The sequence below is a fragment of the Passer montanus genome, unplaced genomic scaffold (genome assembly GCF_014805655.1).
Source record: "Passer montanus isolate IOZ18808 unplaced genomic scaffold, ASM1480565v1 scaffold54, whole genome shotgun sequence".
Classification (NCBI taxonomy): domain Eukaryota; kingdom Metazoa; phylum Chordata; class Aves; order Passeriformes; family Passeridae; genus Passer; species Passer montanus.
In genome coordinates, this window is record NW_024370374.1 from 4,049,307 (window position 1) to 4,073,885 (window position 24,579).

The window sequence follows — 24,579 nt, forward strand, 5'->3', positions numbered from 1 at the left end:
ATGTGCAGCTCAGAGCACGAGCATCGCTTGGGGCTGAGCTCCACGGCTGCAGAGGACAGACACTCTCCCTTGGGATGCAGAGCAGGTTGCTCACAAACTCACTCTGTTAGTCCCATTTCCCAGCCACACAGGAATTACAGGAGAGGACGACACAGTGTGGCCACAGCTCTCCTCACAGAGAGCACAGGTTGAAGCAGCAGCTAGAATGAAGAACAGCTTCAAGGGTGTCTGGCATTTTAGCCCTTATTTGACAGCTGAGTATGAACGTTATACTCCAAAAACACAGTCGGAAACTGGAATGAAAGAAAATAATTTTCAGCAGGCACAAGTTCCCAAGGTTTTCTCCTAGGGAAAGGCAGTGAGAAGTTCAGAGAAGAAGAGAAAACAATTCTTATCTCTACTTGCTGCTCCTGTTGTTTTGCACACGTGGGATGTGTTATGGAGATTGTTTACCCAAATGATTTGTTTATTGGATTCTGCTGAGGGTTATTTGCATTGATTGGCCAATTGGCTCCACATGTGTTGTGACTGTCTGGAGACAGTCACAGGTTTTTCTTTAGTACAGTATCTCTTTAGTATAGTATTAGTGTAATATAATATAGCTTAATAAAGCAATTGTTCAGCCTCCTGAATCATGGAGTCAGAGCACGTTATTCCCTACACTGGGGTCATCCTGCATCGACAGGCGCGGGTTCTGTGGGATTCAGTGATTCCATCTGGCCACGCTGACCACAGCACCTGCCCCACGATGGAGAGGCTGCTGCAGAGCACCGCTCGCTCCTGGAGGGCAGCTCTGGAATGTCACTGTGCAGCGAGATCTCTAAGGATTCCACCCTGGCCTTTCTGAAGAGCCTGGAACAATAAACAAGCTCCCAGGACAGAAGCTTCTGGTGACAAAGGGAGCATTGTCCGGGAGCGCCATCCTTCCGCCGCCGGGCTGGAATACCGAGGGCAGGGCAGGGCAGGCTGAGCCCTGCTGCTGCTCACTGACCCCCGCTGAACACCGCGGGCATTTGTACAGGGCTTTCAGGGCTTCACAGAAGGCTTACACCGCGTGGATTTGTGTGTAAGCTTTGAGATAAGAAATGTTGACTCAGAAATGCCACGGAGTAGGACAGATATTGTTGAGAGAGAAATGGAGTTTAAAAAAAGTTCCAAAAGATGGTTTTGCAAATAAGACTAGCTACTTTAGAGAAACAGAGCTATAAAAGATGTATTGTAGTAAGACTTACGAGGAGTAGTTTTAGATGATTAGTTTTAAGACATATAAAGCATGGTGTAGTAAAAAACTGATATAAACACTTATAAGCATATTGTAATTAGAAAATAGTTGGCTTCTAATTGTGATAGCGTGAATGACAACATCTGTATTGTCTCACCTTTCTCATAAGACTCAAAATAGAATAAAAGTTTTTAAAACACTTCTCAGTTGCCCCATCTCTAGGTTAAGAAAAGAGTATTGTCCAATTTGTTGGACAACACTCTTTTCTTGACCTAGACCTCTCTACAAATCCATTCCTCACACTCCAGGAAGAGCCACAGCAGCTGGCACACACCGGTCCTCAAGGTGGCTCACGGCAAGGAAGTGGGAATGGAGCAACCTGACCACAAACACAACTTGTGATGTCACAAGTCCACATTTCTCAGTCTTAATACAGATAAAAGGATTTTGTCTTTAGTGGATTTTCTCACTTTTCCCTCTAGTGGAGGTTTCCTGGGACTTCAAGCATGATTAGATGCTGTAATGAGGGACTGACTGCACTGTCCCTAAATGAGTCCTGCCACTGCTGTCTGGATTACAGTTCCTAAGAAAACATTTAGCTTCTGTCTCGGGTATGGGCTACTGCGTATTAAAGAGATCCTGGAATGTATGTTAATAAGTTTTCTCTTAGTATTTCTACTTGTAATAGATCTAGATCGACCTAGAAGATTAAAAGAATATAATCATCCTAACATTCTAGGTCCAAAGCATACATAGAACATGAATTTTCTAATATCATAAGCAAATTTCAGCTACAAAGTCTTTTAACTAAGAATTTGCCACATCAGCATTTTAAAAACCTAAAAGTCACTCACTAAAATCAACAGCAAATTTCTAACTTCTAAGAAAAGTATATTACTTACACTGATACCATATTGTCAAACTATGACACATATTAAGTGGAAAATTTAAACACCTATATTTTTAATAATTCATAAGTTGTTAATGTTAAAAAAAATTTTTTTCACTATACAGAAAACGTCTCCAAATTTTATAGCCCTGATCAAGCCATGAACCTGACTGGTAAAGGAAAATATTTAGTATGCAAAGACTCCTCTCAGAACAGTGAAGGCTCAGTGTCCTCTGCACGCCAGAAATCTGCTCAGCCAGAAGGAGCGAGTGCAATCAGACCCTGTGAATAATTCAGGCGGCAGGAGTCACCCTGTGCCCAGCTGGGAGGGGCGTTTCCTCACCGACCCAGCGTTAACTCCGCTATTTTGCATCACAAAACCGAACGCTAACTCTGTTTACTACTGGAAGGGGCTTTGGGTGAGTTCAGAATTAGGGGAGCAGCTCTCACCAGTTCACAGCTGTGGAGAGGCAGCAGGAGCAGTGATGTCCACCTGAAGCTCGGCGAGGTGGTAACTGCACCGTGGGACAAGTTCCATGTTCCTCCTCCCCAGTGAGCACTCGTGAGAAATCAATTTGTAGAGAACTCTTAAAGTTTGACAGAAGGTTTACATAGTATGCAGTTGTATGTAAACTTTGAGATAAGAAATCTTGACTTAGGATAGGAATAGAATAGACATTGTTGAGACAGAAATGGAACTAGGAACAAATTTTAATGGATGGCTTTATAAATAAGATTACATATTTTAGAGAAATAGAACTATGAAAGATGTATTGTAGTAGGACTTACAAGGGGTAATTTTAGATAATTTGTTTTAAGGTAATTATAGTACTGTGTAGTAAAAGTTTATAAGAAACCCTTATAATGTATTGTAATTAGGAAACAGTTCATTTCTGATTGTGATGGTGTGAATTATAACATTTGTATTGTCTCACCCTTCACATGAGACTGAAAATGGAATAAAAGTTTTTAAAACACCTCTCAGTTGCCCCATGCCTGGGTCAGAAAAGGCCTTAATCCCACAAGCACTCACCAGTGGCACCAGCTTAATGGGACAGCAGGAGCTAGTGGGTGAGGGGGAGAAAAGTGAGAACTCCAAATGGATTTGCTGAGCAAAACCGAGTTCCTGATTTTGACCATTTGTTTGATTTTCTTAGAAAAAGCTGCATACCCTATATGCTCTAGGGCAGAGTGTTCATGTATGCTAGAAGCAGGAATCTATAATCTCCCTTTTATATTACTGTACAATGTGCTGAGGCCGCCTAACTCAATTATGCCATATTTTGTGAGGCCCGTGGTTTAGGATAGGAAAATGTCCTCAGAAGCATCCAGCAGAATTTTATTACCCCACTAAACTCAAAGGGAACTTGTACAGTTCATGTCAAAGAGAAAGTGAGTCCCTGGCTGAGCATTTCTTGTTACCTGGTTTCTGGGGTTTATTTAAGGCATCTGGTTCCGGAATTGCAACACTTGGATTCTCACAGAACAGTGAGCTCTCTCTCCAACTCCTTCAGTGCAAAGTCCACTGACTGTGGTCAAACTGCCTCTCTGGCTGCCTCAAACTACCTCTAAACAAAGCTGCTGGATGCTGCACTGAAGCAAATAAGTGTTCCCTTACTGTTGTTTGTTAGGAAAGCTGTAGGGACAGGAATTTCTGCGTTCTGACTAACAAAAATCTGGGAAGTTTCAGAAGCCACCAAAGCTGCTTTACTTAGGGAAGAGCTCTAAATCCTCTTCTCCCAGAGCTTTGAATGAGCTGCCCATTTGACCTAACCACATAATAAAACATTGATGCTCCAGCTTTTATTCAATTATCATATCACTTACCTTCTGTTGCCACAGCAAAAATATCTGATACATAAATAATGCACAGACAAATCACACTAGCAGCCACCACAGTTAGAAAGGAAAGGATGATGGAAAGCAACATAATTTTACTTAAAAGATCTTGCTATCTTGTGTTCTGGGAGTCTGAGAAGGCTACAACCTGTATTCCCAATGATATAGTTTACGATTTCAAATAACACATGTAAACAAAGGACTTCATTTATTCATAAATTGAACTGAACACTAAAATGAAGGGCCTCAGCTGCTCCTTCAGTCCTGCTCATGGGCTCTGCTCTTACTGCTGCTTCCCTCTACCCTTCGGGCATCAGGTAGCTAAAAAAAACCCAACAAAACCAACCAAAATTAAACACAAAGAAAAGAAAATAACCCAGTGGAACTTTTAAAAGCAAGAACCCAAGACATACTCAGGACAAATGAGAGAGTACAGCCCTGAAATGTTGTTTGCTGTTTTCCCTGACTCGCCATTTATTTATTTTTTTTCCTTTATAAAATGCCTGTTTTCTGTATTTAGTGCTGTATTCTTGTAAGAAATCAAATGAAAATAATTTTAATACAGTTTACTCTTCTTCAGTTTCTAGAAATGAAACAAAAATTTGTTAGGTTATCTGTGGAAAAGGCAAATAGCTGATGCAGAGCAAGTAATTTCGATTGCCTAAGATACTTACCCACAAACTGCTGATAGCAGGAGCTGCTTTCCTTTTTTAAAAAGCTGTATGCATTCAGCTTCTTGCCTTGCTTTTTCTTTCTTTTTTTTTTTTCTGAAAAAATAAAACCTTCAGAAATTAAAAGTTGTACCTGAAACACAGCATTGAAAATTTCAGGATTGCAACAGGACATTCTCTGCCTACCTGCTTCCCAAAATACTTTTTGAAGAAAACAACAATCAATTTCATGGGAAAATGACTCACTTTATATTCATCTTGGTTTGGGAAGAAGCTTATACAGAGGGCCATTAAAATAATAAAATATTCCAGCCTCCAGAATTTCCTTTTTCTGCAGGCAAGTTGCTCAGAGAAGGGCTGCTGTGGATCTGATGGACAATATTCACAGCATGGGATGGGGGTTCAGCCCTCGGTGTGAGGGAAAACAAGTGCTAAGAATATCCAGGGCAATTCCTTGTGGCTGGGGGGCAAAAATACCAAAACTCTGTGGAGCACCATTTCGACCCCTAAGGTACACAGAGATGACATTCTAGTCCAGCAAGAAAGAGAACAAATGAAAAGACTGAAGTTCAGGGAAATCCCACCTGAATCACAGCAGCAGATTCTGCCTTGCCCCAACAGTCTGGCTCCTCACTCACCACAGCAGCTGAAGATCTGGCAGCTGTATTGTACAAATTCATTCAGAACATTTAGAGCCCAGAACTAAAAAATCCAAATCAACCAGATATGCTCAGCCCAGGCAACATAATGGAAACCCCCCGCCCCCAACCCTAGAACTGTATTTCTTCATGTTGCAAGCAGAAAATACAGGAAAAATTTCAAATTGCCAATTTGTTTCCAACAATCTTAACTTTTTGAGACTTTATATTTTAATAACAAATGACTAAGCATTATAAGGTTTTTGTTTAAAAAGTGTTTTCACTTTAATGGGTTTAGTTAATAACATCATGAATGGTACAAAACTGTCCTTTTTCACATTTCCATACATTGTATTATGGACCACCTGAAAATCTGGACTAAGAATGCATAGTGTCTCTTAATTAGCCCTAGCTCCATTTTTGCCATATGTAGAACAGATATGCAGAAAAACATGCATTTATTACCAATGGCATGTTAATATTAGCTTAAATAATAAAATATGGCAGAACGTGCACTGTGAAATGCACAGGTTCATAATAGGGTAAGAGACCAAATGTCAAGTGCTGGCAATGTAATAAGAAATGGTTGGTGACACACTGACATTTTGTGACCATAGTATTAACTCTCCTGCTTTAAAATTGTTTTAAATAGTAGTAAATATTTAAATAATATTTAAAATATATTTCCTATGGGAATCATTTACTTGGAAGACAGCCTGTAAGATCTGACTTTTTAAAAAGTAGTATTTCATTTTGACAATATATGAATACAATACATGACACAGAACCTCAAAGACCCTAAAGTCCTTAGCTGTTTTCAGAAACAATTTCTCAATCCAATTTTGTGTCTGATTTTTTGCTAGCAAAACTTTGGGAGTAGCATCTCAAAGCAAACCTGCCTTTAAGAGCAATGCTGTATTTGAATAAAACCAAACCCAGTGTAAATTGGGATGCCATACTAAAGGAAAGAATAGTGGAATTAAAAGCCAATATGCAATTTGTTTCATTCCTGTTTTGCTAATTCATAGTCTAAGGAGGGCTTTGTTCTTTCCCAGTGCATCTTCTCTTGCAGTCAAATCAGTGCTCAATTTCCACTGTCATAGTAAGGGATGAAGACCTCACTGTTACTCCAAGGGGAAAAAAATCTGAGGTGTGGGTGCACACTTCATAATCTAAAATGCAACAAAACAAAGTATTTGTGCAAAAAAGTAATTTGTACATTGATTTTTTCATTAAGTTTGCTTCAGTATAAAAAAACCTCTTCAATCCTACTAACAAAGCTTTGCTTTATGACCCTTCAACACACTCAAGAGTTTCATGTTTTTACTTATTCTGGTTTGGTAAATTAACAATCCAGTCACCATTTCTGCACCCCAAGACAAAGATGGAAGCTCCATTATATTAATCTTTAATAGTCTGGGGCAGTTACTTTTATTCAAGACAAGTTTTTCCTGTCTTCTACAGGCACAGTGCTTGTTTAACTGGCCTTGGGAACAAAACAGCCAAAAATAAGCCAGGTCACTTTCTATGGCAGTGCAGAGCATCCTGGTCCCCCCCACCCCCTTTTTTATTTTTATTTTTTAATGATTGTTGCTAAAATTCTTTTTTAAACAGGGACAAGCTACTCCAAAAGCCTCTCATTTATTTTTTTTCAGCTTCTAAGGACTGAAAGCAGCTTTCTAAAGCTACTTCTAGATTAGAACACCCAGAGTAAGTACACAGTAGTGGTAATGTTCTAGAAAGCACAGAGAACTCTCAACTCACTGCTTCATTAGGAAGGGGTGAGAGAGAGACAAAGTGTGACCAGCTCTTTACTACACCATCAAGGAGCTGATTCCATTGTTCCCTCAGCCTGTACCCTCATGATTTTTAAAACCACAGACTAGGAATTTCCAAACTGTAACGTGACCAGAGAGCTCTGCTTGGGCACCTAATTCCCTCTGATGAAGCTCCAGCCACTGCCAACCATCCCAGTAAGGGATGGAAATTTGGGAATGCCCACTCATGATTGAAGAGTGTACCAGGCACATTTCTACTCCAGTGTGCACGTTTACATTAAAATCATTTTATCTGATTGCTGGTAACTCTGCTGTTGGGTTTTACCCTCTAAACTCGAGCTTCCAGCAGACCCAGCAGGACTGAAACTACAGAAATTCCTTACCCCCACAGCTACCCCTCTTTTCACCCCGGGAATTAATTAGCTCCATGATTGCTCTAACAATCTGCACATTCTGCCTAACCCCAAACCCACCTCCTCTCCTCGATAATTGCAGACACAGCAGTAGCACAATGTGTCATTAACACGACAGTGACCTCCCTTTTTAAAGCAAAACCACGAGGAAGAGGCTTTTAAAAAGGCAAGGGCACACACCCATTTCTGTTCATGGTAGTCTGCACACAAATTGTAAAGGAGAATTATTGCTTTTTAAGGATGAAAAGCTTTGGAAATATGGTAAACATCCTACAAGGTTCTAAATCTAATCAGCTAAAATTCTGTACATACTTTAATATTCAAACCTCTATTTGCTTACTCAAGATCAAATAATTTCATTTTCACATCTATTCATTAAACTCTTTAAAGTTCTACAGTCTAATGAATATTTAACAACTAAATAGGATCAAAACATGGGGGATAGGTCACATGGCAATGAACATTACTTCATTTGGCCAATGAATAGTGAACCCTGCTCTCTTGGCTGAAATTAAGGCACTAAGTGGCAGTAAAAGGATAAAGGAATGAAGTTTTTTTTTTGACATTATCTGAAAAAAGACCAACATAACTTTTTTCTTTTTTTAGGACGCCAGTAGAGTACATCTCCATTCTGAATGACTCAGTAAGGCATTCTATTGGCAAATTTAAAGAAAATGCTCTCCTGATCAGAGCCCATTACATTCAGTGTCTGAGTGTGACTAGTGGCACTACTAAGTGTTAACAACCTGGAGTGGGGAGAAAAGCTACAAAGATGTCTGAGGACTTGAAAGGCACCAAAAAGAGAACAGCTCTGCAACTGCCAGTTCTACACACAATTATGTAAGCTGTGTTTAACACTGCATATAGTCTATTTTCAATCAACAATCTTTGTTGACCAAGATAAAGTGTAGTAGCTCTTCATTTAAACTCTCAGTTAATCAAGTGCTAGTTTAGTAAGAAATTTATTTTCACATACCAGAAAATAATTGCAGTGTCTAACACAACTACACTTAAAGCAAAACTAGTCTAGTATGCATTATGCATTATTCTGGTTAACACTGAAGCAAACCTGTTTAAACAAAAGGGTTACCTCGAGATACATAGTTTACAATATAAAATCAACATATAAATGAATAGGATTTACTGAAAACAATGGAAAGTGTATTACAAAGATACATGTAACAATTTTAACCATAATATTTCCTCTGTGAAAAATACAACTATTAGTGAGATAAAATGTACAATTGATTTTTTTTTTCCAAAAGAAAAAAAAAACACAGTATAAAGGAAAATATTTTTTTCTTCAAAACAGGGAAAATAGTTAAGGTCATTGTCTTTCATTACAATATAATTTGACACAAAAGCAGTCATAGGATTGCACCAACTCCATGTTTGGTCTCCCAAACATGACAATAGTAAAAGGAGTCCATAAAGCATAATGAAATTTCTGGATTTTATGATGGCAATATATGTATGCAGAAACTGATGTCACTCCAGCTCTGTTCACAAAATGTACAAAACTCTAAATTTGGTGGCCAGACACGTAAAAATTAGTTCGCCCCAACGCTGACTTTTCTCTCAGTCAGGGATGGAAAAATCTGTAGTATTTTAAGTGTTATCTGTTGAGCAATAAAAAAGAAAAAAGTATATGTAGTGCATGCTTCATCACTTGTCAAAAACATTTCTGAAAATAAAACTAAGTTATCCAATAGTTTATAAAATCAAAAATAACTCTTCAGGTTAAAAATGTGGTTAGGTTTATGTTTAGTTCCATCTCCAAAGGACTGATTTCCTTGGCAGCATCACTTTTCCTTAGCACGAGCCAAGGCACAGAGTTCCATAAAGAGAAATAAAAATGGCTACGAACAAGAATGCAGTCTGGCATTGTAAAAGAAATCAGAGCCTCTCTCTGAGCCTTCTGTTCCATCAGGTTAGTGCCGTAGAAAAATGAGGGATTTGGGACACATTTCTGTTAGGAGCATTTCTGCTGGACACGATTCAAGAGTTCACCAAACTTTTCAAAAAGATCCTCCACCCATTTTATGTTTTTCATGCACAGCTGCACGATCTCTTCCTGGCCTAGATCTGCACTTGTCTTCTGAACAGAAGAAATCTATTTAAAAAAGAGAAGGAGGGGGGACAAATGCACACACACATGTTAGGCTGCCAGAATTGGAGAATTTTCATTTTTATAAAAGTCTGCAGTTAAATACGAACCTTCTCTGCCAGAAAACCTTTAAGTTTTAAACACAAGGGTAATGACCCCCAAAAATGCATTTCTTAACAACTAAGCCAGAACTCAACTCTTGTATTTCTGCTACCTGAAATATTTCCAGCAAGGATTTGCAGAATACATTGAGGCACAGTATTCTAAGATCAAAAAAACCCTTTTAGATCCAAGGAGTTGAATACACTGATAACATTTGTTTTCTTTATTTTGGATAACAGTGAAGAACACTTCAAGGAATCTCACAAACCTTGCAAGCCTCACATCTGAATGTTTTAAGCAGCAGCTCCCATTAGGGGCAACCCATGTGGTCAGTGTACCCTTTGCTTGTCATAAAGAATTAATTAAAATAGCAGGCCTCACTCCATTCATTTACCATCCCTAGGAGGACTCAATCCAAACTCATTTACCAAGAAGGAGAGAACAATCTCAAGTTGGACTCAATTCCCTCAATGAATGCAAAGAATGAGAGCAATACTTACCTCTTCTTTACATGTTAGATATATGTGATATTTGTAATGATGGAGTGAGTGATACAAAGAATACAACTGTATTTTTTCTGGGTCTACTGTAAACTCCTGCAAAAAGAACAATTATTTTAGGAAAATTCATGGTATTTACCAGGAGACATGACAGACATTTTCTTCTGTAAACAACTTTTCTCAGCAATTCAGAAATGGAGTGCTTCATTGAAATCATTATTGTAATATATCTGGCAAACTATGATTCCATTTATATCATAATTATCATCAATCTCCACTTCCCATGTTGTTTTATCAAAACCAGGTGTGAGAATGCTTTCAGTCATCCTGAATGCACTACAAACCCAAAATGGGTAAGACACCCCCTTCTCAAGAAGTACACCAAGAATTACCAAAGTTTAACCATTACTCTACCAGACTGATGGTTATCATTGCAAAAGACACAGACTTTGTCCTTCAGAAAGCTGATTTGTGCTTACCTAAAAATTAGATTAACTTTGCAAGAAATATGAGTGTGAGCTATATGTACAGGTCATTTATCAAGCCACTATTTACTGCAGGGAGATGAGGCTAAGCAAACTAAATCTAGTTAGAGTGTTCCCCAGGAATTCTATAGAAATAAACAATATGTACTTCTCAACTTTTTTCCATGTTGTTCTTTAATTTGTTGGTTTTTTTTTTTTAAATTTAAGATACACAGCTTCATTCTGCCATTGAAAATGAAGAATGGAACAAGATAGAGCTCAATTTTTAAGAAGTGCTATCTGATCTCAGATTTTACAGTATGAACACTATTTTCATTAAATTTTTGATCTAGAAGCCATTGTATCATTTACTTTGCAGCAAGTATAAGAAATTGTTATATATATTACATATATTATTATTATTATTATGATATGACTTATTATGATCTACAGCAGCACTGGTGAAGGCAAATTGTTGCTGCTCCAGCAACAGCTCAGGAAGCTAACAAACCATATTTCACATATGAGTTATAATAATGATTTAATGTACTCCCTTAAATGTTGGTTTTCAACATTCCCTTGTTACAGAACAAACACCTCTCTCAAAGATTTTATATTTTGATCAAGCAACCAAAGCAGCTAACACATGAAGCAGTGTTTTATATAAACATGGTTAGCACAGCACAAGTCACATGGTGGCAGCAACAAACCCTGTGAACACTCACCTGTGCTGATTTAGTGGTTGATTTAGAAGCCCTCAGTGTTTTCTTGTTGTAAGCTTTACCATTCATTTTGATCTTAGACACAGATGTCCCTCCACACTTTGTCTTGGCATCCCGAGTGACCACTGTCAGTTCAGGAAAGTTTTCCAAAGCGTTCTTTAACAGAGCATGTAAAGACAAAGGATTATGAAAAATTCAAGAATGGCCATATTGATGATAAATTGGCCTTTTTTTCTTTGAAAAGATTAGAGTGCAGCCTATTAGGAAAAAAATTACACTTCCACAAAGACCTGATAAAGTGTCTTTATTAGATTATACAACCAAATCTGGTTTGGAAAGCATGACCACCTGCTCCTGACTACTGTAATTTTTCAAGACCAGCAGATTCTTTCACTCTATGTCAGATTAACATCTGTGATTCTCTCACTAGAAAGAGGGAGGAAAAAGCTGCACAGGGCAATTTTTAACTTCTACATTGCTTTCCATTCCATTTCTACCCAAGAACTTCTACAGCTAAGTTACTTGAAGATCTCTATGTATTTCATGCATAGTCAGGCACACAGGGATTAGATACCTAAATATCTTCAGGTTTTGCCCCAGATTTTCCAAATTACAAACTAATTGCATATCATCAGATCTGTAAGGCAGAAAAGGTTATGCGCAGTGAAGTAGAAGGCTGGTTTAAAAAAGTACAAGTTTAAGATATTTTAACCCATGAGAGTGAACTGCATTTCTGCCAGCTTCAATTCTACATTATTTGCATGAGTAAATTTGAATACAATTTTGTTGAACAAACATAGCATTATGTTAGCAGCTGCTTTGAAACAGTCCTGCTATGCTACATAACCTGGTCCTGAAAAACATGTTTCACATTAAACAAATATACATTTTTGTATGACACTCCAGTATGAGGCAGAAAAATACACATATGGAAAAATGAATCAATGCAGCTTGAGGGCCTTACTGGGACTATTGGGTTAAAATATGAATTTGACTCCATTTTTACATTTTCTTTTAACAAACAGTACCTGACTACAACAATCTCCCCTGCCTGTAACTTATTATCTCTTTATCTATAGCAGCCATTTTTTACTTTATTAAGCAACCTCTCAGTAAACAGCTATTAAATCTCCTGCACAGTGGTAGCAGTAACCTTGACCAGCCAATCTGTCCATATCCAGTCTTCTATTCAATACTTCCAAAGTGGTGCAACTTATACAGGTTAGAATTATTTAGTTTTGCTATTCACTGTGACAGCCTTCCTCAAGGCTGATTTGGAGTGTCAAGGGGCTCTGGCCACTTCTGGCCTCCTCTGGAGAATTCCTAAGAACCAGAACAGTTCCATGGCCACACCACTAACCTACATCAGAGAAAGGTGGACTGGAATGAAGAAGTAACTACTAGTTATTACTGCATCTTTGGGAGCATGAGACACATAATTGTTTTCAAATGAAGTTTACACAATTCAGCTGAGATGCTTCACTTACTGATCTTTAACTAAAGCAACGATAATATTTCATAATTTTGTTTGTAACAACTATTACCCAAAGGATGCAATAAACTGTTAGAACTACAAAAAATGTTACAGACAAAACTACCAAACACTGATTGCTAACTTCAGTGTCTGCTTTGGTTTGTAATACAGTGCTAACATATTCCATATTAACTGTATCCAGTGGAAAACAGTATTAAATTCATCCATGCCAATCAATGCAGAACAGTAAAAACATTCAAACTTAATGGTATCAGTGAATGACAAATGATACTTTTAACCTACTGCTTTCTTCAGTGCCTCATTCAACTCTAATATCTGAACCGATTATTTCATTAAAGGTGGAACAGAAACCTCCTGTGTCTTAAAGAGCAAACACATTTTCCTGACCAACATAAGCAGTTATGATGACAAGTAGGCATTTCATTTTTGTCCAAGATATTGACCCAAGGATGGCACAAGTTGGCACTGTCACATCTGAAGAAAAACAGAAAAGGTTTTCTATCCTGCAGATGACATCACAAGCAGATCCCTTCCTTACATCCCTTAACTCCATTAACATCTTGCAGATGATATGATGGAATACAGTATTAAACTAACTTTAGAGATATGATACATAATCTGCTGCTAAGTGAACACACAGCAAAGCTATTGTATTCACTATGAATTCCAGCTTAATTACATGTTGTTATAACAGAATTATTGTAGCTTTTCTCCCTTAAACTGGGAAAAAAATCAGGTGTGACTACCTCTCACTTTTTGTGTACTGTGAATGTAACTGAAATTCTAGAAACTTGTATCTTCCCTTAACTGGTCTATCTTCTCTGCACAGACAGGTCAAAAAGAGATATCTATACTAATAACTATTAGCACTAAATTCTTACCACAGCAGAAAAACAGAAAGGAGGGCTAACACATGCTACTGCTCTGAGGCTCTGTGCATTTGAAATTACACAGCCCTCCCTGGGCCTCTTTACTGTAAGGAGGGAGCCACAAGCAATTCTGTTCAAGGAGATACAAATTGTTCAGCTGTTGGGAAAACAGCATAACTAACATATAAAAAGTTCAAGAATTGTGTGAATTACAGCTGTTTCTCTGGTTGATGGTGGTCTCCTCCCTGAAACAAAGCCACCTTATGTCCCACAAAATTTACCAGACATGGAATGGGGGGAAAAGCTTTCATGATGGAAACAAGCAGAACTTTCAAGTCTGTTATTATCTCCCTCCTCACCTAGTTCTCAGATGTAAGCTCACAGCAGTACAAAGAACAACACTCATTCTCCAAGTGTCTCTGTGCTGTGGGACAGTAAGAGGAAAAGGGGACAGGGAAAGAGAGGCAAAGAACAAGTTTGGTGATGGTGTTCATAGTCAGGCCTGCTTTACTGTTGTTGGCCTCAAAACTGTTACAAGAACAAATAATCAGTCTGATTATAGACACTGACAAAAGGACGTCTTATTCTCAAGCAGCAGGACAAGAGGAAGTGGGAGATTTAGAGTGGATACTGCAAAAGATTTCTTTACCAGGAGGGTTATGAAGTATTGGAACAGGCTGCCCAGGGAAGTGGCGGAGTCACCATCCCTGGAGGTCCTGAAACACGTGCAGCAGATGTGGTGGCACTTTGGGACAGGGTTTAGTGGTGGACTTGGCAGTGCTGGGTTAACAGCTGGAATCGATCTTTTCTAACCTACATGAGTGGGAATCACCTTCCTGCGCTTGCAAGCTCTGCATTGTTGCTTGGAGGGTGGGTGGGAACAGTAGGAAGCACAGCAATTATCCTCCTGTTTACCTTCTCTCTACTGAGATGGTACGGCTTCTCTCTTCCCTGGCCACATCCAGACCTGTTTTTTTATTACCACGTCAAAGCTGCTGTAATATGGGCTTGTTATCCACACTTTTCTCAACCTTCCATGCTGAAGATACATGAAAGAGCACACAAATGAGTTGTTCTTGCATCTCTCTGTTCCGGTTTTAAACTCCTCTGATCATGTTCTCTACTTCAAAGAGGTTCAGACATCTGCTCCACAGCACAGCTACTTCATATAAAACTTTATTTTTAGGCAATACAATCACTTAACCAAAAGCTCTAGAAGGACAGGAGACAGATTTTCTTTTGGTAAACTTGAAAAACCTAAAGGAAAAAATGCTTGAGAACGAACCAGAAAGCACAGGGAGTAAAACTAGAACTTCACCTCTGCAGTATAAATTCCTCCATCCCAAAATGTTCTCCAAATGCCACATACAAGCACTAAATTTATAGCACCTCTTTCAAATCCACATTCGCTTCTGTTACAAATGGGTTTTAAGCTGTGCCTTCATGGTATGAATTCAGTGATCCACCCAAAACACCACTGTTAAAAGCCTAGAATTTGAAAGAGTACCTTGAAAGCGTGATCCAAGCGCAATTTGGACAGCAGCCTTTTCCTATTGTCATTCAGCATACCATCAATCTTTCTCATGTGAGGCAAAAGCAGCTCATCTAAAAGACACATTAAAAACCCACAGCAGTTGATTATTAAGAGATGCACAATAATGAGATTCATATTAATGCTATACTTTAGTCCATTAATATACAAAGTGGAAAGTAAAAAATAAAGCAATTGGTACACAAACTAATTTCAAACGTGAGAGAAAAATCTTTTATTTTTCATCAGCCCACTAAGCTGGTGTAGATAGTATGAAGTTTAATTACTCCTTCGCTGAGTTTTTTCTTTGCTGCAAGGAAAAATTAAGATGGAGCAATACAGAGCATAAATATTAGAGACAATTTTACACCAATTCCTAGATAACCCTCTTCTGTGCAATACAGCTGGCAGTTTTATGAAGACAAGTATGTGGTTTTGACATTTGTTATTCCACTTTACAAGAAATGGTCCTGCTGGTGTTTATAACAAAAAAAAAATTGAGGAAAGTGCTTACTGATAAAAGTTATCTGATAAACCACTGTGAATTGCACAATATGCAGCTGAACATAGGCATGTGGCCTGGAATGAAAATTCACAGCTCAGTATGGAGCACTTTATTTATAAAGTCAATGACTTTGACTTTAGTGGGACTACTGACATAATGCATGGGTCTGAAATCTTGAGATAAGTGTGCACTGATGCACACTCAAATCAAGAGAGGCAGGAGAAGAAAGGCTAGAAAATCTTGTTTTAAAACACAGATTAGAATAGAGGCGAATAGAATGTAGTACAAAACAACAGCTTGCAACTAAATAATACATGAAAGGATTTCTCTTTTGGAACCTTTATCTTTGAACATGAGTGTTTTACTAAATTTTGAGAAATAGGAGTTTTGACTTTACTCTGGAGTCTACTAGGATAAACAAATCCAAATATTTTGTCTTCAAAGAAAGAGCGTGTATTAATACAATTTTCTTTGATCAGGATTTCAAGATTTCAGAGTTAAAAAAAGCTGTATTTTTAATAGCAGGAGGAATCATATCCACTTATAGTTATATGCCTATTTCTTCATAAGAAAGCAAACAGACTTGAAACTCTGTAATTTTAAATAAATCTTTGCTAAGGTGTGAAGTATAGTAACTGTAGGAACAAATAGCTCAATTCTGACATTCACAGCAAAATTCTAATGCAGCATAGAAGATAAAACAATATTTCCAAGTTACTTTGATTGTTCAAAGAGATAATGCAAAAAAAAATATACACACACATACAATATGTGTAGATTCTTCAGATGAGGTTATATAACTTGAATTTGTTATGTGTGTAGGGCTTTTTTAAAAGAACACTTACTTAACTGATTAATAACCTTAAAATCTAGTAAGAACACACAAATGTTAAACATACTGTACCATTGCTCTTTTCCAAGGCTTGCATCGTGTCTGGATCCAAGGCAATGCTCACAAGCAACTCCATGTAGCTCTTGAAAGTCTCTTTCATAGCTCTTGTATTCAAAAAACGAGTAACAAGTGGAGCTGGAGGTACAACCTCTGAAAAGCCAACAGGATACAATGACTTTTTTCCCTTCAATATCCTAAAAACACTTGTGTTTGTCAAAACTGAAGGTTTCTTTCTTAAAACAAAAGTGACCCCTACTGGTACCCCAAGAGATTAAAATTCAGTGCAGTCAATTGCAATAAGCTACTTAAATGTCAAAAACAGGGGCAGACACCAAATATGGTACAAACGGTTCAGTGTTTTAACTGTCGGCATTTAAATTATATTTTAAGGAATTAAAACATTTTCCTACTATTGTAGATGGAAGTTCAGAGAAACAGGATAATTCACAACTTCAGTCAAGTGAAGACCCTAAGTGCTCTAATTTTTATGTCAAGGTAAGTACCTCCCAAAACTGCAAAATTTGAAGTCATCCAACAGGAAAAATAAATTTCTGAGTACTAATGTCACTTAGGAGCCTGCATACCTTGAAGTCAATCACACCTTATTTTTAAACTCAAAAAAAAAAAAAAAAAAGGTAAAACAAATTTTATCAGTATAGTAATACAGGCATGCTTATGCTTACTCTGAGGAAGCTTTTATTTTTTATAGACAGCAATTTTAACATGCACACAGAGTAGTCATCAATACTAGGAAGCATTCTGCAGCTTTTTATAGGCTCCATGTCTGACACCAGGGTTTTGCAGTGATTCAGCCAGCAAGGCTGCTAAACTTCCTTAGGGATGACCATAATCACCAAGTTACTTGAGGCCTTAAATATGGACAGTGTTACTTGGGCAAGTTTGTTTGAAAATTATTTCAAAGGTGCTGTCCTCACAGAGGCAGTGTATCAGCACACCAGTGATGGTGTATCTACATTTAAAAGTGACCAGGATGCTTTATAAATGCAGCAATAAGAAAGTATGAGCAATACACAGCTTTGCTTCAAAATCCAGGAAATAGAACCCTGCAAAATGCACTGTAAATCTGCTAGCACAGGTAACCCCTATAAACACTGTAAACTTCAGAAATCCCCTTTTCTTCTGGAGAGCTCCTGCAAACATTGAACCTCAATGTTCTATGAATGTCTTAATAGCAAATCTGCTCAGCAGGCTACATTTGAACAGCTGGCATTCAGACAAGCAATGGAGCAGCCAAAAAGTCAACTGCTTTTTCTCCTTGGGTTCTGAAAAAACGACAGAAGTATCTGAATTCTGCCCACATCTGCATGCAGGCAAACACTACTGGAGTGTTATTTTAGACATGACATTCAGTTGTAATGGAAAACTAATGAAGAATCTCATTCTTAAGATGTATTCAAAACTCAAATTGGCTTCTCCTCCTACAATTGTACCCATCACAGACAGCAAGTGGTAAAAAATGTATCCATGTAGATAAACTACATTTGAAATAAATTCAATTTGCTTATACACCAACAGCAACTGAAAAGTTTTAAGAAACTCATTTTGCACGGCACTGTCGGATTTTATATTTTCTTTCTGAGGCTTGTACAGAAAAATGTGCAAGATCAAACAATGTAATTTTCTAATACTCTTCTCAGCTAAGTTCAAAAGGGTCTAGGTGCCAGCAACGGTATCTCACTCACCATCTTCTTCACTCTGGGCCTCAGGTGAAGAATCAGACTGGGAAGATGAAAATTCTTCTTTCCACTTTTTCCTTTTCTTTGGTGGTGGTTCAGCCTTTACCTTTGGCTGTTTAGCTTTGGGTTTTACAGAAGAGACTTTTGTTGCTGCTGGTTTTGGTGTTGGTGGATCAGGGGGTTTGATGTTGCTATTACTAGGTTTGCAGTGAATAGTCCTGCAATATTATGAGGAGAATGTTTATGAATATAATTACCACACAAGTTTTGGCAGTAATAAAACAGCTACAATCTTATTTAACCAGAATATACTCCCCACTGATTATACATACGTATTTCACTGTAACTGGGTATTAGGTCCTACCCATTTTATATACTACTATATTTTTGAAATAATACTTGACCAAACAACACCTTTCTCTTCCTACCTCTCAAAACAGGAAACAAACAAGAATGTTAATATCAGAAATACAAAGTTCTGTACTTTAGGACTAATAATGCAGGACTAATAAAGTTTTTAGAGCATGGCAGGGAATACAATCTTGGGAAGTGTTAGAGTTTTGTCAAGATGGGAAAGCAGTGACATGTACCGCAGAAACATTGCCAGTATCTTCTGGAACACTGAGAACAATTCTAGACATCTGTCAGAAATGGAGATTTCAAACCAACATGGATGGAGACAACAGACAGTAGAAGGATGAGAGAATGGAAAGTCTGCCCCAAAGGAGGAAGCTGAAAGACCTCACTTAATGGAGCTCAGTGAAACACTGGACACAGAGGTGGGCTCTGACTGATTTCTCCAGAAATACAGCATGCAGTACAAACAGAAAGAAAAGCCAAAAACAGTGTTGAGAGAACAGCAGAAACTTAACAAGCTCATCACAAGGTTTTGTTAAAAGAAGGGGTTGCTTCAGAGCACTGCAAGAACAGGTCAGTCCTGGAACAGTCTTCCAGAGCCCAAGAAAAAAGGAGCATCAAAATCCCATCAAATTCTTTTAGTAGAACAGGATTATTGAATAAAATTTATTATCTGATGGCACTGCTTTCTTTGAGAGCAAACTAGACTTAGAACTCCAGTGTTTCCCTGAATGAAGAGCACTGTCATGAACATGTGGTTTTAAATTTTCTTTCCAGGATTGTGAAGAAAGCATGGTACTTTCAGTACACCGGGACAGAATGGTCATTAAAGCAACCATAAAAAACTCCTTAACTAGCAAAGTCCACAGGATATGAGAAAACAACACACAGAAAATTAAAATCATTACACTAGCAGGCATGTAGGGCAAAGGATGACATAGAAATAGGATGTAGAGACCTAACACCTCCAAAACAACTGATTATGGGACAGAATAGAGTAGGGAAGACAATGCAGTGATTTATATTTAATTTCTTAAAGCAAACCAGACAGTTCTCCATTTCCATATTAAAGCACAATTAATATACATGAAAGTTATAACTCCTGTTTATTTCAACAGGTGCGTTCTTCATATGAAAACAATATGGCAAAATGAAAAACAAATTGAAATAAAATACCTTGCTGACTGCACAGGCTTGATTCGTGGTTTTTTTGAGCATACTCTGACATATTCCTTTTTGTTTGCATTTTCAACAAACTTCACATACACTCGTTTGTATTTTGTCTTTGCATCCCCAAAGTACCCAAGATACTAAAATGAAAAAAAAACCAAACCACAATTGTTTATGTTAAGCAAGATTTGTCAATTTGTCAAAAATTTCAATACTAAAGAAAAAAATCAGTATAAACTCCCCTATGTTTAAATACAACAACAAGCCACTCTACAGCATTTAAAATTTAAACAAAATTCTCCATCTGATTTCCTGATAATAATTAAAACTGAAGACAATATGGTAAGGGAGGTACTGTGGGCTTCTTTTTCTCCCTTGATTTTATTCTCCACGTGTGTTATCCCAAAAGCATTATCTGCCTGGCAAAAGACTGCCTGTTAAAACTGTATCCTTCCTCTCTGTATCAGCTGGTTCACCAGCTTTTTTCCACTGATTTTATTCTGGTCAGGAAAACTTGCTCCTTTACAAAAGAGATCAAAGTGATACCAAAATGATATCAAAGACCCCGTGCTGGAAAGCAGAAAATCAGTCCACAGATGTCTTCAGGGAGAATTGGAGGGGGTTTTCCCCTCAAGGATGATTGCTAAGAATGTATGCAGAATCACATTCTATTTAGTTTCCCAGCCTTCCATGAAAGCAGCTCCCAGGAGGCTTCCCAAGGAATTCTGAGGACTCACACTGTTAGTAGCAGCAAATTCTCTGTGTCCGTCACGCACTTCAGGAACAAACTTCTGCAATAAAGCCTTCTGTACTTTCCAGATAGCTGGAGGCTCTTTTCCTGTCTGCAAAGCAGCCTGGAAGAACATAAAAATTGCTAAAAGCAATGCTTATTTTTCTTCCAGAAATGTGTTTGTGCATCACGTTTTTTGAGGAAGTTACCCAAGGATAAAATGTAAATAATCATTTAAAATTCCAGCACCATCATTATTAAGTCCTGTTTGCATCAAGGCAAGTTTGTAATTATCAGCTTGAATGAGAATTTTCTCTAGATCTTACAAACAAACTACTAAGTCAAATAAACCTTTTGGAAAAAGTAGTCAAACATTGATTACTTTTTCATGACTCCTGAACTAACAAAATTCAAAACATCTCCTAATGTACTTAAATCCATTTTATAAGTGACAAGGGAATATTTCAAACTGATAGTACTCGTCTTATGTGACAAAGCAGCATTTCTTCATTTAAAACTGCAGCTTCAGAGGATAGGCACAGAAACAAGTAATCAAAAATATTAGAAATTTTCTAACAGTAAGAATATTGCTGGCTATGATAGCAACAAAAGGAAAGGTACACATGCAGAAGAATTAAAATGGCGAAGCAACAAAACCAAACCAAACAATCAAAGACAACAAGGAAATACACATAAACTCATGTGAAGAGTTGTACTGGTTGCTTATGGCAATAATTTCTTGTTGAAATCAAAGCAAAACCTCTTACAAAGAGCCAGAAGCCACTTCCATTCAAGTTCTTTTGCAAAGTTACACTTGAAAGTCTACTGCTATCTTAAAAAAAGTAGTCAAGAGCCTTTGAAAACTTTATGCTTTTTAATATTCAAATAGGTAATTCCAAGTTCTAACAGAGGTTACCAGCACACAGATTTACTTTATTATGTATGTAGCATAAAATGGGCCATGTACATTCAAAACATGTTTATAATCTGCACTAGAAAGACACCTTTAAGGCATTTTGGCAGCAATCAGGGAATATTAGAATAGAAAGAGAAAACTAATCTGCAGCCTTTCCTCTTCTGGTAGTTCCTTGAGGCTAAATTCATATGCAGGGGTTTTGTGCTGTGTTTCCCCCCCAGCAAATATTCAGATTACCTTTAGTGTCTCTATATCTTCAATCTTCACTACAAATTCATCACGTTCTCTGTACATCCCCTCTCCTTCACTGTCCATATTCTCCTCATCAGTACATCCTTCTATTGCAACAGTCTCCTGCATTTTTGCCAATTGTTCTGAAGTCACAGCATCCTGTTGAGCTACTTTTAAGGGTTCAGCTGGATTCATTTTCTCCTGCACATTGCCTACAGGAGCAGTTGTCTGTGGAGATTCCTGCTTTACCACAGCACTGGTGGTGGTGGCAGCAGCAGTAACAGCTGTCACTTTTTCAGTTTCTGAAGAAAAAAACCCAAATTTCAGTTAAATTATCAAGGCTTAGCAATGTAATATGGAGCTATGTTTCTCTTCTTTTCTGTTACAATTTATATTAAAAGCAGCTATTCTAGGAAAAACACCTGTTCTAGGAATTAAATTAGAAGCAGTATTTGACCACAACTAAATCTTAAACAAAACCAGAATACTGTAGCTAATATACCTCTGTTTGTATTAAACTGCTACATCTGTTAGCATCTGGAATTAACAAAACTGAATGCTTTGGAAAACAATTTGATAGTTACAGACATAATCACCAGGTAATACTGCTGTACTTTGTGACAATAAACAAATACAACAGTAAAGGTTACAACACTGAATCTTGTCATCTGCTGATAAATCTTTTGAAATTGGATTGCAGAAAGAGAAATACACATTAAATATGAAAACATTTTCTGTGTGACTTTTGGACATTTATAATTTATATCTTGTGATAAGGCAACGGGAAGTTCCAGATTAAAACTTTAGCAATAGCCTAATGATTTTTAATATTAACAGAGGTGAGCAATGAGAACTGATGATACAAAACAAAGAAGGGAAAAGAACATTCCTTTCCTCCTCTATTCCAAAGAGCCAAAGAGAAGTCCCACCTTTCAAAATTATTCTTTCCCACCTGAAAAAAATTAGAATCCTTTTTAGATATTACTTTACAATCTTCTATGCATATTAGTTTTAACAGTGACTTGCTGATCTAAAAGAAATCAAATTATATTAACTATAACACAGTTACTAATATCACTCAGAAAAATTAAACCACTGCATATTTTTGTTACAATCACTGCTAATTGTTGACTTTTTCACTTGAAAAATTATACAAAAGATAATGCAACATATTTTAACAAAAGTGACTCCAAACAAATGAGTTAAATATCAAATTAATGTATCAATACAAAATCTATATACCTAACTAAGTGAAGATTCATTAAATCCATTCAATAAAATTGTTAATTTGGAATGTGAAATATGTTCTTCCAGATACATCACCTCACATTATTGCAAATATTTTCTACTTCTTCAGTGAAAGAGAGCTCTGACAGCTTTAATTAGTCACACCATTATTAGTTGGCCAGTTATATCTACATATTTGTCAGAACAGCAGATAAAGGTACATGTATTACTTAATCCAATCAACAAAAGACTATGTTTTAATATTCATCTGTCTATACTTATTTGCAAAAACACACAGAAGAGGGTATTACTAGAAAACCTGCAAAACACCAGCAAGAAAGGAAGAAAGATGTTATTGTTTAGCATCTTATACAAACAATCTCGTGTGTCACAAAACAGGAAGGTGAATTCAAGAAACTGGTGACATAAATATTACATCCTTATGGATAACAAAGAAGATACAATAATATCATAAAAGAAATCACTAAAAATAAAGCATTAATGGAAATGCTCACCAAAAAAAAACCAATAAAAAACACAAACCAACAAACAGAAAAAACCCATTTGAAATATTTCTTTGGACATTGTAAACAGAAATGGCTTACAAACTTCAGCAAGAGGCTCATGCCTTGGCACTGCCTAGATTTCAGCTTTCTGGGAATAAAAATAATCAGTGCTTTCTTGTTTGAAATATATATTCAGCTGAAAGACACAGAAGGAACTTCATCCTCTGTAACAGCCTTTTTGAAATGCATGCACTTAACATAATTACATAGAAATAGCCACAGAAAAAACCCAGAATAGTAATTAAGATAAAGCATTGTTCAGCATCTCAAGTATTCTGCAATAATTTCCCAGTATCTGAGGTGTGATTATTACAATCCAAGTTTAATTTTGCTATGTATTTTTCAGTAAATCATGTCACACCTAGAGAAAGAAAAATCTCCTTTTCTCCTTTAATCTAGAAAGGGAAACCATTACTTCATTCTCTCTTGTTAAGAATCAGCTTATGGGTCACAGGTTCTGAATCCTGAGAAGAGTTAAAGAATTGTTTCATTTTCTCCCTGCGATTATTTTGTAAGACAATGGTATTTCTCTGGAATTAGCACAATTATGTGATTGGCTGGATAGTTTCTAATTGCTTACCAGAGGGGGAGAAAAAAAAATCTTTACTGAGGAGACCTGTCCAGGCAAAAACATCCTCTATGCTGAAAATACTTCAAAACAAAGCACCATCAGTTAAAAGCTCTGAACATGCATGTACAGCATGCAGGTAGCACAAGTGAAGCTGAAAAGTGTGTGAAAAACTAATTACTCCTGTGATCAGTGGTTGCTGCTTGCTCTTCCCCACCCAAACAATCCTTCCCAGGTTTTGTTCTTTTGTTAGTAACCTATCAACACACATGGAGCTACAACACCCCTGATCAATATGGTTCAAATGACTCCTACCTTGGACCACAAGTTTTACAAGTAAATGAGTGCAATTTACAAGAGCCAAAGTTGTTTCACACACATATCCAGTGCAACTCCATTGTCACAGAAAATGTGTGCTTACCAGTAAGAACCTATCACCTGCTGATGGCAATTATTAATAGATTCTCTTGCTAGAATTTG

At 37.3% G+C, this 24,579-nt stretch overlaps 1 protein-coding gene across 2 annotated transcripts in view; it reads right to left on the reverse strand.

Annotated features, from left to right (window-relative positions):
* Positions 1-5,501: 5,501 nt before the first annotated feature.
* QSER1 (glutamine and serine rich 1) overlaps positions 5,502-24,579 on the reverse strand; it is a 45,262-nt gene continuing 26,184 nt past the window's right edge. The window contains exons 5-13 of one of the 2 annotated variants that reach the window (XM_039724958.1): positions 21,745-22,040; positions 20,599-20,715; positions 19,868-20,001; positions 18,341-18,552; positions 16,650-16,787; positions 15,217-15,314; positions 11,349-11,501; positions 10,160-10,255; positions 5,502-9,563 (exon numbers count right to left, since the gene is read on the reverse strand). In XM_039724958.1, coding sequence (XP_039580892.1) covers positions 9,423-9,563; positions 10,160-10,255; positions 11,349-11,501; positions 15,217-15,314; positions 16,650-16,787; positions 18,341-18,552; positions 19,868-20,001; positions 20,599-20,715; positions 21,745-22,040 — 1,385 coding nt within the window. In that variant the 3' untranslated portion in view covers positions 5,502-9,422. The remainder of the gene's footprint in view (positions 9,564-10,159; positions 10,256-11,348; positions 11,502-15,216; positions 15,315-16,649; positions 16,788-18,340; positions 18,553-19,867; positions 20,002-20,598; positions 20,716-21,744; positions 22,041-24,579) is intronic. The other variant, XM_039724959.1, reaches the window with a different exon arrangement.